At 37.8% G+C, this 17,500-nt stretch overlaps 3 protein-coding genes and 1 non-coding gene across 4 annotated transcripts in view; 1 reads left to right on the plus strand and 3 right to left on the minus strand.

Annotated features, from left to right (window-relative positions):
* The window catches only part of zgc:162872 (BAR_ACAPs and ArfGap_ACAP domain-containing protein), a 19,734-nt gene extending 15,764 nt beyond the window's left edge, over window positions 1-3,970 (minus strand). The window contains 5 exon segments of the mRNA XM_043230470.1: window positions 1,663-1,721; window positions 2,130-2,183; window positions 2,257-2,376; window positions 3,151-3,208; window positions 3,574-3,970. Coding sequence (XP_043086405.1) covers window positions 1,663-1,721; window positions 2,130-2,183; window positions 2,257-2,376; window positions 3,151-3,208; window positions 3,574-3,626 — 344 coding nt within the window. The 5' untranslated portion in view covers window positions 3,627-3,970.
* Window positions 3,971-5,515: 1,545 nt separating this feature from the next.
* LOC122332975 (integrin-linked kinase-associated serine/threonine phosphatase) lies at window positions 5,516-9,187 on the minus strand. Its single transcript, XM_043230449.1, is given in 10 exon segments — window positions 5,516-5,858; window positions 5,860-5,930; window positions 5,933-5,951; window positions 6,365-6,446; window positions 6,544-6,663; window positions 7,398-7,531; window positions 7,613-7,700; window positions 7,992-8,085; window positions 8,165-8,271; window positions 9,100-9,187. Coding segments are annotated over 10 exon segments (822 nt in total). The 5' UTR covers window positions 9,159-9,187; the 3' UTR covers window positions 5,516-5,810.
* A 1,219-nt stretch (window positions 9,188-10,406) lies between these two features.
* trnag-ucc lies at window positions 10,407-10,478 on the plus strand. Its single transcript has one exon. It is a non-coding gene; the product is annotated as a tRNA-Gly (tRNA).
* Window positions 10,479-11,291: 813 nt separating this feature from the next.
* The window catches only part of LOC122332973 (diacylglycerol kinase delta-like), a 33,908-nt gene continuing 27,699 nt past the window's right edge, over window positions 11,292-17,500 (minus strand). The window contains 6 exon segments of the mRNA XM_043230448.1: window positions 11,292-14,346; window positions 15,104-15,234; window positions 15,329-15,446; window positions 15,523-15,642; window positions 16,895-16,987; window positions 17,162-17,273. Of these exon segments, the coding sequence (XP_043086383.1) occupies window positions 14,257-14,346; window positions 15,104-15,234; window positions 15,329-15,446; window positions 15,523-15,642; window positions 16,895-16,987; window positions 17,162-17,273 (664 nt within the window). The 3' untranslated portion in view covers window positions 11,292-14,256.

Consider the following 17,500-nt stretch of genomic DNA (forward strand, 5'->3'; position numbering starts at 1 on the left):
AGAGACTTCATCACCGCATCACTACCGGACACACTGGACCCACTTCAGTTTGCCTACCGCCAAAACCGGTCTCACGGAGGATGCCATCACACACCTCCTCCACACAACCACAAGCCACCTGGATTTTAGGAAAGGAACTATGTGAAAATGCTGTTCGTGGACTATAGTTCAGCGTTCAACACCATAGTTCCCTCCACGCTCACCTCAAAGTTGGAGGTCCTGGGACTCAGCCCATCCCTGCGTCACTGGATCACCAACTTCCTAACTGACAGACCACAAGCCGTACGGATGGGAAAACACACCTCATCCTCCTCACTCTCAGCACTGGAGCCCCTCAGGGTTGTGTTCTGAGCCCCTGCTGTACTCGCTGTACACACATGACTGTGTGGCCACTACAAACTCCACCACCATCATTAAATTTGCTGGACGACACTGTCGTGGTGGGCCTGATCTCCAACAACGATGAGATGGCCTACCTTCAGAGATCAACAACCTGGAGAGATGGTGTCAGGAGAACAATCTGCTCCTGAGCGTCAGCAAAACAAAGGAGTTAATAGTGGACTTCAGCCGCGAAGCAGGTGCGCTCTTACCATCCCATCAAGATCGACGGGACCCCAGTGGAGAGAGTGGACAGTTTCGGTACCTGGGTGTTCATCATCACGCAGGACCTGTCTTGGTCCTGTCACATCAACACCCTGGTGAAGAAGGCCCGGCAGCGTCTATACCATCTGAGGCGCTTAGGGACTTCCCAGACTCCCATCTCAGGTGCTCAGGAACTTTTACACCTGCACCATCGAGAGTGTCCTGACGGGAAACATCACCTCCTGGTTTGGAAACAGCACCATGCAGGACAGGCGAGCCCTTCAGAAGGTGGTGCGGTCAGCTGAGCGCACCATCCGCACTGAGCTCCCTGTGCTGCAGCACATCTACAACAAGCGGTGCTGTACCAGAGCCAGGAAGATCGTGGAAGACCTCAGCCATCCCAACAATGGACTCTTTTCTCTGCTGCGTTCAGGAAAGCGCTTTTTGTTCCCTGAAGGCAAACACAGAGAGAATGAGGAGGAGCTTCTTCCGCAGGCCATTCGGAGTCTGAACCAGAGAACACCCAGCACCTAATCACCGGGATTCCCATGTTCACCCCTCTTTCCCCAGATACTCACCACTTACTTTGGACAATTGCACTAGCCACTTTGCACTGGACATTCGCACAGACACTTTACATTTACACTTTATATTTTTATATTCTACACTTATTTACACTTTTTTTATTTTTAAACTTTTGCACACTTTTTATACATTTTTATACATATATTTTATATTTATATATATTTAAATTCTGTTTTCTGTTTCTATTTTGATGCTGGACGGTTATAAAAAACATTTCACTGCATGTCGTACCATGTATGTATGTGTATGTGACAAATAAAATTTGAATTTGAATTTGAGAGAGTGAGTGAGTGTGTGTGTGAGAGTGAGTGAGTGAGTGAGTGTGTGTGTGTGAGAGTGAGTGAGTGAGTGTGTGTGTGTGTGTGTGTGTGTGTGAGAGAGAGTGTGTGTGTGTGTGTCTGAGAGCGTGTGTGAGAGAGCGTGTGTGAGAGAGCGTGTGTGAGAGAGCGTGTGTGAGTTTGAGTGTGTGTGTGTGAGAGTGTGTGAGTGTCATACTGTGAAAGCAGGTTTGTGAGCTGCTGGGTAATGGCTCTCTGAGTCTGATCAAACAGCATCTGCAAAAAAACACATGCTTTTTTTTATACTCATATCTGAGTCTGGAGCACAAAGGCAGTCATCAGCAGCACATGTATAATTCTAGCAATAGCTAAAAGTGCATTTTATGGGTCAAAATGATCCATTTTTCTTTTATGCCCAATATTATCATGATATTAAACAAAGATCATCTTCCATTATGATAAGATTCCTACCACAAATATATTAAAACCTGCAATATGCATTGCTAAGAATTTCAGCCAGACAATTTAAAGGTATTTTCTCAATATTTATACTTAGATTTTCAAACAGTTTTCTCTCTTATCTCTCAAAATGCAGTCCAATATATAAACCACACATCCACGCAAAGCTCATCTATTCAGCTTTCAGATTATGCATTAATGTTCATTTCAAAAAAACACACTCACCGTCTGAAACTGGATCATTTCCTGCAGACCCTGGTTGAACTGACGCAAGCAGTTCTGCAGAAACAAACAATCAGAGGTCAGCGGGAGCGATCGGATCAGAGAGCTCGACTCAGACACTAGCGCTCACCAGAATAACGCCGTCGCTCTTATGATACGCCGTGAACTCGGCCAGGCCTGAGAGGAAGAGCTGGTTGCAGGAGGTGTAGTTCTGACCCGCCTCCACCATCTGACCGCACAGCTTCATCACCTGACAACGGACGCCAGAACATCGCTTTCATTGGAAGTTTTCACATCAGACGGCTGGAGCAACATCAATTATAACGGTCACGAGAAAAAACAATACGCTAAATAAAAGATAAAATACCACAAATCAAGTCTAAGCGTATTCGTTTTGATATACAATATAAAACATAGCTATGATAATATATAACAGATGTAAAAAAAAAAATGGTGCAACTAAATGAAGTCTTAAATTATTATTATGAAGCATGCGTATAATAATAACTGCAATTATTGAATTTTTTTTTTTTTACAAAGTACAAAGTAAAAGTGTACTGTGTATATTTATTATGTATATGTAAATACACACATACAGTATTTACATATAATTATATTATTTAATACATAAACAACATATCTTAAACATATACATATATATATATATATTATATATAATAGATAATATATATATATATATAATATATATATAATATATATATAATATATAATATATATATATATAATACATTTTAAAAAAATTAATAAATATTTTTGTAATTAATTATTTGACAGCACTCTAATAAATACAAAACTATACACTACAATTTGATTTAAAACATTACCATGAAATGGTATAATATAAAACAAATTAAAATATTACTATACGTAAAAAGCATGTGAAATATGCCATAAAACATGGCTATAATAAAATATATTAACTAAAATATGAATATAATAAATCTAAAAATAGAATAGAAAAATACATAACAAAACGCCCCCTTTATATGCCTGGACATCTTACTTTCTCCACACGGCTCTCCAGTTCTGCAACATCGCTCTCACATTTATCCAGAGACTGCCTGCGAACACACACACACACACACACACACACACACACACACACACACACACACACTAACCTGGTAGCTGACACATGCAGCCCAAAAAGCATGATGGGTAGTTTACAAAACATATATTCATAAGCCTTTTTATATGTATAGAGGAACATTTTAGATTTACATTGCAAGCTTTTCTTCATTTTTGCACTATTTATTTTTTTCGTTTCTTCTTTTGCACAATTTAATTAAATGCTGTTTAGATGGAATACAGCACCTCACGTCAACTACCCATTAAAACCAGTTTAATAAATTCATTTTTATTAAAGTCGGGTCTGTTTTACGCACATCTGAGGAACCGTAGCGTTTTATGAGTGCGATGTTAATACCTGAACGCAGGCGAGTCCCTGATGCACTCCTCAAAGTCCAGGAAAGCGTCCATGTTTCGCTCCTTCCTTATGAACTCAGTGTTTGTAACAACAGTTTGACGCACTATAAGACGTTATCCAGACACGACTGATTCCCGCAGGAGGCCTGAAGCACGGACACACCGAGCGCATCGCGGTCTCCGGCGCAGATCATCATCCGTGGACCGTTATTACCTCAGAGCCGCTAAACGACGGACTCGCGGCGAACCCGCGCTGCATCACGCGCCGCCGACGACGCTGGACGTGGACCGCGCTGACGCGCGCGACTCATTAAACCGTACCGTTTAGGTTCTCCCCGGTGTTTGAGTCTGTCTCGAGCTGGGTTGACAGCGGTGGAGGGGTTTGTTCATGTTGACGCGGGTTGCTTTTCCGGTGACGGAAGTCAGGGGCGCTCAGGATGTCCGGTCTAGCGTTTCAAAATAAAAGCACGAGAGATGACGTAAAACAAACGCTGAAGATAGATAGATAGATAGATAGATAGATAGATAGATAGATAGATAGATAGATAGATAGATAGATAGATAGATAGATAGATGAAATGAGGGATAGATAGATAGATAGATAGATAGATAGATAGATAGATAGATAGATAGATGAAAGGAGGGATAGATAGATAGATAGATAGATAGATAGATAGATAGATAGATAGATAGACAGATAGATGAAAGGATGGATAGATAGATAGATAGATAGATAGATATATATAGATAGATAGATAGATAGATGAAATGAGGGATAGATAGATAGATAGATGAAAGGAGGGATAGATAGATAGATAGATAGATAGATAGATAGATAGATAGATAGATAGATAGATAGATAGAAGAGGAGGGATAGATAGATAGATAGATAGATAGATAGATAGATAGATAGATAGATAGATGAAAGGAGGGATAGATAGATAGATAGATAGATAGATAGATAGATAGATAGATAGATAGATAGATGAAAGGAGGGATAGATAGATAGATAGATAGATAGATAGATAGATAGATAGATAGATAGATAGATGAAAGGAGAGATATATAAATAGATAGATAGATAGATAGATAGATAGATAGATAGATAGAAAATAACATCTAAAATACAATTAAATAAAACTACTAATAAAAACTAAATTAAAAATAAAAGTAGACTTATTTTTTTGCTTTTGGATGTTTCAGCCGAGGTGATGTGAATAACGAAACTTTTGTTATTAATCTACTCATTTTATTACTGAAGTTTTACATTCATAATGTACACTTTCTAATAGAAAACATGTTTTAATGTGTTTTATAAAGAACTGGAAAACTATTTTTATACTATTTAAAGAAGCACTAATAGAAAGGCGATCAAAACTGTCCGGCGGTGCTCTCTCTTTAAAATTTTTGAGTGATCTGAAGGCTTTGATTGTGTTTTTTTTCTCGTATTTAATTAATATTTTTATTTAATCCCTCTTCTTTGTGTCCCTGGCTTTGTATTGTCTATTGTAGTATTTTGTATATGTTGTTCAGTTGTTCAATGCATAAATAAAAAAAAAAACATAGATACAATTAAAATACAATTAAATAAAACTACTAATAAAACTAAACTAAAAATAAAAGTATATTTAATTTTTAACTAATTATAAAAATGTTAAAATAAAAATGAAATCTAAAATAAAATTTCAAATAGAATAAAATCTGGAAAAGAAACTAAAATACAACAGGGTTAAAATAAAAATAAATAAAATCTAAAGTAAAAGAAAATGTAACTTAATAGAAAAGAAAAACCCACACGTGCAATAAACAACCCCTTTACCTAATGTTTACACAAAATTGCAGACTAAATAAATTAAAACAAAGCCCTAAAATAAGAAATTGTTTAATAAACAGTCAGTACACATTGGCTTACATACATCAGAACTCAGAAAGGACAGAGATATTTTGAGATTGTACAAAAGTTTATTGTTTAGTATTTGACGCCAAACAACACAAATACTAAAATCTGACACAGTGTTTTCAAAAGCCCTGCTTTGGAAAAAAAAATTATAAAATCAAGTTGAGATTCAAACATCTCTATAATAAACCTCATTTTTGTTTCAGCACAATGTACTTCCTCTGAATTCATGCATTCATGTGTATCTGTGTGACAGAAAAGAGTGTGTGTGTGTGTGAGTGTGTGTGCATGTGTGTGTGTGTGTGTGTGTGTGTGTGTGAGTGTGTGTGTGTGTAATGATGTTAGAACTCAATAGAGACGAGAATAACAGTGACATTGTCCGCACTGCCCCCGCCTCACAGCTTCACTGGCCAATCGCTGACAAGCTGCCTCAAATCGTCCCGCCTCCTCACTCTGCCCTCCTTCTGCTCCACGGTCTCATTCTAAAACAGCAAAACCATTTTAACATACAGTAAACATAGCAGAAATAAGATATTATTACATTATTAATATTTTCTTTTTCATTTTCATTATAATTTATAATTATTTGTAGTACTTTTGTTTCATCACTTCCATTTTTCGTTAGCTTTTTAAGCGCCAGCGTAGTTTTTATTATTAAAACGAAATGAAAATAATAAACATATTATTTTGTAATAAAAATAATTAATAAATAAAAATGTTTTATTGTATAATATAAAAAGTAAACAAACTATTATTTTTAAACAATGTTTTTGTCATTTTCTTTCAGTATTTTTTTGGCTAGATTAAGTAAATAAAAATAATATTTACTACATAATAATAATAAAAACAGAAAATACAAACAAATAAAAAAAATATTTAACGTGCATTAAAATACCTCCAGAATGTTGAGGACGAACTGAACGGCCTCGTCTCCAGAAAACACTTTAAAAAGCCCATCACATGCCAAGAGAACAAATCTAAAAGGACACACAACAACACTAAATCCTTCAAATAAAGTCTATAGACTATAGTGAGAATGCTCTCTTATAAACAGCGTTCCTGTCTTAAACCCACCGGTCATTTCGACTGAGCTGACACCGGCGCACGTCTGGAGTAGAGATCACTCCACAGCGCTTATACTGACCGTCACCGATGGAACGAGACACTTCCAGCACTCCCAGAACACGGCCGTCCCTGAAAACACACACCCGGTTATCCCAGAACCTCTCACACACACACACACACACACACACACAGACACACACAGACAAAGACACGCACACAGACACTGACATAGACACAGACGGGCGTATACAGACACACATAAAGACAGACACACACACACACGGGCACACACATACAGACACAGATACACAGACACACACACACACACACATACGCACACACTGACATAAACACACACAGACATGCACACTAACACACACAGACACTGACGTGCATATACAGACACACACAAAGACAGATACACACAGACACACCCACACAAAGACACACATACACAGACATGCACAGTCACGCGGCAGACACACACACACAGACAGACACACTGTCATATACGCACACAGACACGCACATACAACACACAGACACACACACACACACACACACACACACACACACACACATAGACAGACACACTGTCATACACACTCACGCACACAGACACACACACAGACACGCACAAACACAGACACACATAGACAGACACACTGTCATACACACTCACGCACACAGACACACACACACACAGACATGCACAGACACACACACACACAGACACACACACACATAGACAGACACACTGTCATACACACTCACACACACACACACACACACACAGACACGCACAGACACACTGTCATACAACTGTCATACACACACACGCACGCAGACACACACACACACACCTGACCGAGCCGCCTGCTCTCTGAATCCTCATGCGCTCCTCATATATGGTGGGGTTGTGCTCCTTACTGAGAGCCAGAGTCACACACTTCCTTTTCCCAGAATCCTCAGCCTGCTCCAAACGACACAGCACTGCCTGATGCACACAAAACATTAAGATGTTTCACGCTGGGGTTTAAGTGAAATCAGAAGAATTCTGATGTTTTAAGGAACTTACTCTACTGTCTCCCAGGTTCGCTACATATAGAACATCATCAACCACCAGCATACATGTGGCCGTCGAGCCGTCCTTCCACGCGGGTTTCCTGCAAACACACACACACACACACACACACACAGACACACAGACACACAGACACACACACACACACACACACACACACACACACAGACACACAGACACACAGACACACAGACACACAGACACACACACACACAGACACACACACACAGACACACACACACACACACACACACACACACAAACACACAGAGACACACACAGAGACACATACAGACACAGAGACACACACACACACAGTGTTTCCACTTGACTTCATTTCAAATCCAGCAAAATCAATTCAATCAGAACTCACTGGCTGGAGGCTTTTTTCAGAAAATCCTCATCAGTCTGACGGAAGGTTTCCATGAGACACTTCCTCACCAGCTTCTCCAAGTTCTCCACGTCACCTGTAAACCATGATGCATTATGGGAACGGCTCGTTACTGTAGATGTGAGTGTGACGAAGATCGGGGGGGTGGGCTTTACCTTTTGGAAATTTGTTGAGCAGCGTCTGATGGAGATTCTCAGCAGCAAACTGTGACGCTCGAGATCCACCGTGACCATCAAACACAGCGAAGTACGCAAGACGAGAACTGAGAGAGAGAGAGAGAGAGAGAGAGAGAGAGAGAGAGAGAGAGAGAGAGACAGACAGAGAGAGACAGAGAGAGAGAGAGAGAGAGACAGAGAGAGAGAGACAGACAGAGAGACAGAGAGAGAGAGAGAGAGACAGAGAGAGAGAGAGAGAGAGAGAGAGAGAGAGAGAGAGAGAGAGAGAGAGAGAGAGAGAGAGAGAGAGAGAGAGAGAGAGAGAGAGAGAGAGAGAGAGAGAGAGAGAGAGAGAGAGAGAGAGAGAGAGAGAGAGAGAGAGAGAGAGAGAGAGAGAGAGAGAGAGAGAGAGAGAGAGAGAGAGAGAGAGAGAGAGAGAGAGAGAGAGAGAGAGAGAGAGAGAGAGAGAGAGAGAGAGAGAGAGAGAGAGAGAGAGAGAGAGAGAGAGAGAGAGAGAGAGAGAGAGAGAGAGAGAGAGAGACAGAGAGAGAGAGAGAGAGAGACAGAGAGAGAGAGAGAGACAGAGAGAGAGAGAGAGAGACATTGAATCCATTTGCTTTATTTGACATTGTTAATTCTGTATAATTGCAATTATGTAATATTAAAACTACTGTCTGCTGTTATTTTTATTCTGTTGTATTCGATTATTTTCTCAAATTTACTACTCATCTCCTTTTTACTATGACATTGTAATCATATTCAGTATTTTATTCCATATTTAAATGTTTTTGGCACTACTGTACAAAAATATCACGGCAATAAAAGCAACTAGAACTTGATAGACAGACAGACAGACAGACAGACAGATAGATAGATAGATAGATAGATAGATAGATAGATAGACAGACAGACAGATAGATAGATAGATAGCTCACACGTGTGAGGGGAGGTTGGTGGATGTCAGATCTGGAAGCAGGACATGAGCATCTTGCATCTCCTCTGTTCACCGCGTCTCGCTGAGACAAAACCTGTCAGCTTCATGCGAGATCTGCTGGAACACAACAAACAGACAGAGACCAAGATCATCACAGACCTCTCCTCCCTCATTGCAACACACACACACACACACACACACACACACACACACACACACCTCAAACACACTCTCTTTCAGCAACACAATGTGCCTGGAAAGCTGAAAACCTTTACAAACTTTCTTTTCCTCTTGTTTCGTGTCTTCCACCTCCGCCTCCTCCGAGCAGACGTCTCTCTTCCTCTTCTCTCCTCGGTCCTCCTCTGTGTCCTCCTCCGGCTGCTGGGCTTTAACAAGAACTGTTCAATAAAACTTCAGAATTAACACCAGTCCTTACACAGGCTTAACCACTTAACTACGTCCAAACCAAGCATCTGCATCCATAAATACAGGCCACCAAGGCTGCATTTTTCAAGCACACTTGTGAGGTAGGATCACTAGGATTTGAAACGCAGACATTTCCATGCATTCACATAAAAATTCAACGCTTATGCAGTATACATATTCTCAAAACGGGCAGCTATGTGTGCATGCATATATAAGATAATCCCATTAATTTAGTTATTGAACTAGGCACAATATTGTTTATTTTGTAGACATTTTTGAAGCCAGCACTCACTGTATCCACGTTTACGTAAAATTAACTGTCTAAATCCTGATCCTAACTCATGTCACACATGCAACATGATTAATATTATATTATTATTACACGAACTCACCTGGATCATTTGTAGGTTCCGGAAGATCACCAAATAAATCCATTTCTGAACCAAAAGTGAATAATAGTCTGAGATGAAACGCCTGCTAGCTTCTGATAAACCACAAAAAATACACCCGATAGTCCGATTAAATCACACAGGTGTACTAGCAGATAAACGCTAAAATAAATAAATATAATCACACAGGTATTCCCAAAGATCTAGGGTTTGACTTTTAGGATAAAACAGACCAAAACAGCAGATCGAGGGAAAGGCGCTGTTTGCAAGTGTGTGTGTGTGTGTTTGAATGCAACAGCTAACAGGCTAATGCTAGCTGAATGAATTTGAGGAGGAAATTTACGAAATTGTGTTTAATGCCATTAAATATATCATGATTTATGCGGCTGGGTGTTATTATTATAATCGTAAAACAGCACCCTTAACGCTTTAAAAAGAACAAATACATAGTTATATATTTTAAAAATTATTGAAGATGTCTGGATGCTATCAAGCGTTGGTGGTATAGTGGTTAGCATAGCTGCCTTCCAAGCAGTTGACCCGGGTTCGATTCCCGGCCAACGCAAAAATGTTTTTCATTTTTCTTCAGTAAAATATATGCAATTTATTTGCAATATATGCAGATTTAGTTCGATATTTTTTTTCTTTGTACTCTGAGAAATTGTTATGGTAATAGTATTTATACAATAATTATTAAAAAATGTATCTGAAAATAGGACCCATTTTTTGTTTCTTAATTTTTTACAATTATTTTTAAATTTAATGCCGTATTTTAGATTTGCAGTAACTATTTGTAATAGATTGTTTATAATATATTTTTATTAAATTACTATTATACAATTATTTAAAATGTATTTTAATAAAAATAATAATTGTTTTGACAATACAATACCATGTACTTAATTATAATCATTTTCTTGTAAATGAGTATTATTCAGCAATAATTATAAACTACTATTCTATTTTTGTAATGAAAATAAAATTACATGTACAGTATTATGACATACAAATGTAATTTATGATGTGTAATAAATTGCGTTTAAATTATTATTAAAAAATACACATTTAAATTACTGCTTTTCTAAAACATATTTTTGATTAAATGAAAAATGAATGTATAAAAGTAATATGTATGGTATGACAAATTTTAAATAACTTTTCTGAAACTAATTGAATGTCTTAAAATTAAATATAAATATTTTTAAATTTAAATATGCCTTTAAATATAAATATTTAATTCAAATATTGCTTTTATAATTTAAAATAGAATAAAATATACAAATTAGTTTGCATTTCTTATAGTAAAAGTTTTAATAAAACAATGACTTGCTCAGCAAAAAAAAAAAAAAAAAAAAAAAAAACACACAAAAGACAGCGGTTTAGAGTTACACAGACCTTGTTTTAATACAGACAGTTTCACTGTACAGTAACAAGTTATTTACATTCTTACTAATGGCCTATATACAAAAAATAAAAAAAAAAATAAAACAACAAAAACGAGAGATGGACAGCGTCACATGGATGTAAGTTATAACTTAACAATAAAATAAATACTTAACAGTCAGAGAGATCGGACGCCCTGGAGTCCGAAACGACATGATATGAGTCTGATTCGACTAAGACTGGATGTGAAGGAGAGAGAAACACACACACACACACACACTGAAGTGTGCAAAGCAGTTAAAGGGTAAAGACAGTGTTTGTCTCAGACACGGTCAATGCTCAATCCCAGAAGAGTTTGTAAAAAAAAAAAAAGCGTTTAGAAACACCATAGAAAACATTTCTCTCTGTTGCCAAGGCGACTGTGACAAGTTTGTATGGCATGGTGTATAGTATTTCATGTTTTTGTTCAAACCAGGCACGACGGACTGCGTCTGTCCACACAACGTCCTCACTAACCGACCTCGAAGAAGAAGTTAACAACGTGGTAAACTAGTAGCAGCTCAATTACAACAAAACAATCGTACTTCTAATAAACAGCAGTGGTTCTCGACCTTTCTGACCCTAAGGTGGTAACACTTCACAATAAGGTGTTATTTAGTCACTTAACATCAACGAACGATGAGCGATGATTAACGTTAGTTCATAAAAACACACAGTCGCCACCGTTAGTTTGTGTTACTATGCATCTCGTTAACTAATATGAACAAACTCGTGATTTTAATAATGCTGAAATTATGATTAATAAATGCTGCACAATGCTGTATTGTTCAAAAAGTAGTTCACGTTAACTAATATAGTTTACTAACTAACCTTATTGTAAAGTGTTACAATTTCGATCTGCTTAAATATTTTACAGCTTGGAACTGTATGATTTATTATTATTTATTTTGTACCTCGAATGCAAGTCGCTTGGGGTAAAAGCACTGGCATGAATGCTTTTTTTTTTTTTTTTTTTTAAATAAATGCATAAATATAAAAACTTTAGTTTTAGAGCTTGATATAACTACAAAAATCATAATTTTCATAAAATGGTTTAATAAAGCAGTTTTTGGCCCTTTTTTAATGCTTTGTTTTGAAATCATTTCGAAGCACCCCGGTTGAAAACCACTGCTGCGCGATCGGAGTTTTCGACCAATGAGATTGAGCAGTGGGCGGGGCTAGCGCCGTCTTCGATTTACATAAAAGAGAGCGCCGCCACCGCGTCACCTTGGTTAAAAACCGCGAAATACTGTGCCATCGGCGCGCGAGAGCTATCTGCGAAACGCCTGTTTTAAAGGAATGTTTCTCCTCTGTCGCCTTCCCACAGAGCTTTTGTGTTTCGCTAGGCGTTTAGCTCTCGTTACGTCTGAAAGCGGTGCACACTAGAGAGCGGAGAGGGCTGATATGAGATTCCTCGGAATGCTGGTGGAACGTTAAGGCGTCCGGGAAGTGGAGGGGCGGGGCAGGGCGAAGCGGAGCGTTTGATTGGTCGAGTTCGATAAGTCGATACGGCTGATTGTCGCAACACGTTAAAGGTCTATTCACCTTCACAAACAGAACGAGCTCCCTACCTAGGCAGCATTAGAAGGCGTCACACCTTCTGTAAGGTAGCATCGCGCGTACGATAGAGCGGAGAGATTATGACTATTTCAGCGATGGAACGAATCGGTGAACGGAACGAAACAAAATTGCAATTAAAACGAAAAGACTGCTTTGTAGAAAAGCGTCTGCTGAACGCAAATAATCGATAAATCCTTCAATAAAATCAATTTTACAGTATTTATTATTCGATCAAATGTATTTAATTATTTATTTTATTTCTTGAATGCAATGTTAACATGTCTGCCAAATTCATAAATGCAAATATTTGGGAGGGAAACCATTTTTTTTTTGCATATTACAATACATTTTATAACTGTATTTATTTTATTAATTTATTGTAATTTATTTAATTTAATTTTACACTCATTTTATTTCTTGAATGCAATGCCAAACTCTAGATATTTAGATATCAATTCTATAATTGCATTAATATTTTTATTTTAATGATTTATTGTAATTGTATTTTGTTTTATATTCGTTAATTGAATAATTTAACTTATACTTATTTTTATACCTTAAATGCAAGTCGCTTCGGATAAAAGCATCCGCCAAATGCGTAAATGTAAAAGTGTTTTACCCACAATTACGTTGTATTTTGTGCTCAATCTGACTTGAGAGAGAAGAAGGCAGCTGTCTATGTAGGCAGTGAACAGCAAGGCAGCTCATTAGTTTTGAACAGAGCTGAAGAGTTTCAAGACAACATGAAAATGCATACTTATGAAAAAATGACCTTTTAGAATATATGAATATATGGGGAAAATAATGGGGGGTGGGACTAATAATATCCATCAGGATTTGATTGGATAGCCCTTCTTTTTTTTTTTTGGCTGCTCTGGTCAAAAACCACTGATGCGTAATCACGCGTGCTTTTTTCGACCAATGAGATTTCACAGTGGGCGGGGCTAGTGTGGCCTTTGCTCATAGGGCTTAAACGGGGCCTTGGTGACGTCACGGGAACTTAAAATGGTTATAAAATTTCGACGATAGATTTAGAAGACAAACATTTGTCACATTAACTAAGCAAAAGCATATCTAAAAGGGTTAACTTGGTTTTCATTTTGTCTTCAGCTAATTTTTCATTGGCTCTTTAAAGTTTGTGGCATCGGTTCGACCCTCCCTTGATAAACCTCCCCCTTCTAGGTAGTCAAACAGCTTCCCCCCAAAGCGATGATGTCACAGAGGTGGAGAACAGAAGGCACTGTGATTGGTCGAAGGGCCGCGGGGGCGGAGTATGGCTGCTCGCGGTCGTGACTGAGCGTTTGATTGGCCGGTGAAGCTGCGTCACGTCCCAACGAGGCATCTGATTGGCTGCGGAGCGTCTAGGCCTCGCTAGCTGTGCTGTTTCGACTCAAGTCCCTGATTCCCTGCAGGATCCGCTTCATGTGGCCGACTTTAGTCACTCCCAGATCCTGACGCACACACACACACACACACACACACACACACTTTAATCTGTACATATTGCTCATTTGATAATGCTCGTGATCAAAAAGGCAGTTATGTATTTTCATAAATAAAGACCTCATTAATACTGTGAAAACTATTATAAATGTGTAAAATACAAATACAAAAATATTTAGTGTCTACTATAAAATGCATGTTTCAATATAGTTTTTTACTCACAGTATTTTAATGTTACATGTTGTGTTATTTATATTTTCTGTTTTCACTTTAAGTTATAAAAATATAATAATTTTATTTTGCCTTTTTTAATGAGTTTTAGGTTTTAGTTTTCGAATTTCAATACTTAAACCGAAATCAAATTATTATTATTACCTTTTTAATTTTGCGTAAAAAAAAAAAAAGGTCAGGTTCAATCCAGTTTAGTTAATTATTTAAAAATTATATTTAATTCGATCAATTTCTTTATTTACGTTAACTCAAATGCATCAATTGTTTATTTTAAAATTTCAACGAATGTTATCTTAAACAGTTATGTATTATTTTGATAAATTATTATTTAATTAAATACATTTTTATGTATTTGTTTGCATTAAATACATTTTGCAATTTAAATCAAATCAAAAATCCATTTATTTATTACTATAAATGATTTCCAAATAAAAATAAATGACTGATCAAAACAATAAATATATTCACTTTTTTTAAAAATCTAATTAACTTAACTTAATTATGTTCACAGAGGTAATGCATCTGTGTGTGTACCTTCAGGTCCCTTCTCTCCAGCTGAAGCAGCTCCGGTCCTCTGATATCATGTCTGATGAAGATCTCCTTATACTCGGCCAGGCAGAGCATCTCCAGCCAGACGCCCACTTCATCCACTCCCCACGTATTCACTGCGCACACACACACACACACACACACACACACACGCGCGCGTGTTACACTCACGCACGGCCCCCGCACCAGGCCAGAGGTCAAAGGTCATACCTGGCATGTTGAGGGCGGCGCACGTCTCCTTGTTTTTGTTGTTCTTGTCCTTCTTGAATTTGGGCACGAGGCGGAACTTGGCGCTACGGCCGCGCTTGGAGAAATCCGACAGCTGGCCCTGAGCACAAACAAACAAGCTTCAGGCTGGAGCGGAGGCGGCAGAGCGCCCCCGGAAACAGCCGGATGTCACGCACCTCGTCGTCGGCCGGGTCGATGAGCTGACCGAGCCAGCTGATGTCCGTGAGTCTGCGGGACTGCTGGGCGACTGAACTCAACGCGCCGACCAGCTGCTCTCTCTGAGGAGGATCCAGCTGCTGCGGAGACACGGATACAGATCAACTTTAACATACAGATATAATTAACACACCTCCACATCATCATACCTGTCGCTTTCATCAGCGCTGCTCGTTCACGATTACTCATTTTATACGAACCGGTTGTTTTCATTAAGGACGATGACGCCACTTGCTACATAAACGCTACGAACAACACCACTGATACTACCGTTAATTAAAGTTAAAGTGAAAACAAAAAATATTTACAATTTAAAAAACTACCATTACTGTGGTTTTTTAAATTATAAATATTTTTAGTTTTCACTTTAACTTTGATTAGCAATGTTATACGTTTTTAAAAATGTCTATATAGGATTTATTACATTTTCATTTTCAAACTGAACAAGAATGCATTAGCAACTAGCTGAAATGAAGTGATATATTAATATTTTATTATATTATATAATTTATTATTATTATTATTGCATGTACTGTAGTAATACATTATTCAATAAGCCATTACAGTTTACATCAATGTTTACTTTATTTGAAGTAACTTAATTTAAAAGCGGTTTCAGTTAATAATAATAATTTTATAATTATGTTAATTATTTAAATACATTTTACGAAGATAAGTGGATGTCACTCGCTTATTTCAAAAAGCAACAACGTGATATAGCACAGTAGTAAAACAGATAACTCCAAAAATCATGTTTTTTTATTATGTTTTAATGTTTTTATTGCTGTATTTTTTGTTGTTGTTATTTTTATTTAATCAAAAGAACCCATTTGCATTTTAAGGTATGTTAGATTGAAAATTGTTATATTTTTACAAATGAACTCTTCATATTTTAAGATGATTGATAGATACTACTGAAGTATTTTTAGTATATTTAATATATTTTAATTTTAATCTAACTTTTAGTTATTTCTTATGAGCTTTCATTATTTTTAATAGTTTTTTTAAAAATGCTTTATTACTAATTTATTAAATTAGTTTTTCGATAGCACTATTTCTATTTTATTTTCTATTTTTAACTGACTAATTTTAGTCCTGCGGCCTTAAAAATTCTATTTCAGTTAACTATCTTATACTGATATTTAATTTAATTTGTATTTAAAACAACGACAGTTTTGCAGTCATGTAAGTTCTGCAGTATATTGATCGATCAAAAGGCTGTTTTAATTTAAAGTGGGACTTTCTTTCTTATTGATTGAGTTCTCACATTCATTTTCTCTCTAATGTAATTGAGATGCAGTAAACACACATTTCTCTGTACGACTCACTCACCAGACACATCTTCCCCGCGAGCAGCAGTTCGGTCTCGCTGTGCAGAGCTTTGACGTTACTGACCATCTCCATCACCACGTTACAGGTCAGACCCTACACACACACACACACACACACACACACACACACACACACACACACACACACACACACACACACACACACACACACAAACACAGAGAGAGAGAGAGAGAGAGAGAGATGATGCATTTCAAGAAGGAACCAAACCCGAGCCGGAGTTCTGTCAAAACCCGTCCGCTGACTCACCCCGCTGCTTTTGGAGTTTGCGTACACCAGATCCATGGCTTTAGAGCTGGCGTTGACCGCGTGAGCCAATTCCTGCTCGATGGTGTGATGAGACTGTGCCACTTCCCTGATACTGAACACACACACACACACACACACACACACACACAGACACACACACACACACACACACACACACACACACACACACACACACACAGAGACACACAGAGACACACACACACACACACACACACACACACACACACACACACACACACACACACACACAGAATCTATGAATGTGGAATACGTTGAAGGCTGCAAGTAACAACTGTATTTTTTCGCCCATCACCCGAT

Source organism: Puntigrus tetrazona, unplaced genomic scaffold (genome assembly GCF_018831695.1).
Source record: "Puntigrus tetrazona isolate hp1 unplaced genomic scaffold, ASM1883169v1 S000000151, whole genome shotgun sequence".
NCBI classification, from domain to species: domain Eukaryota; kingdom Metazoa; phylum Chordata; class Actinopteri; order Cypriniformes; family Cyprinidae; genus Puntigrus; species Puntigrus tetrazona.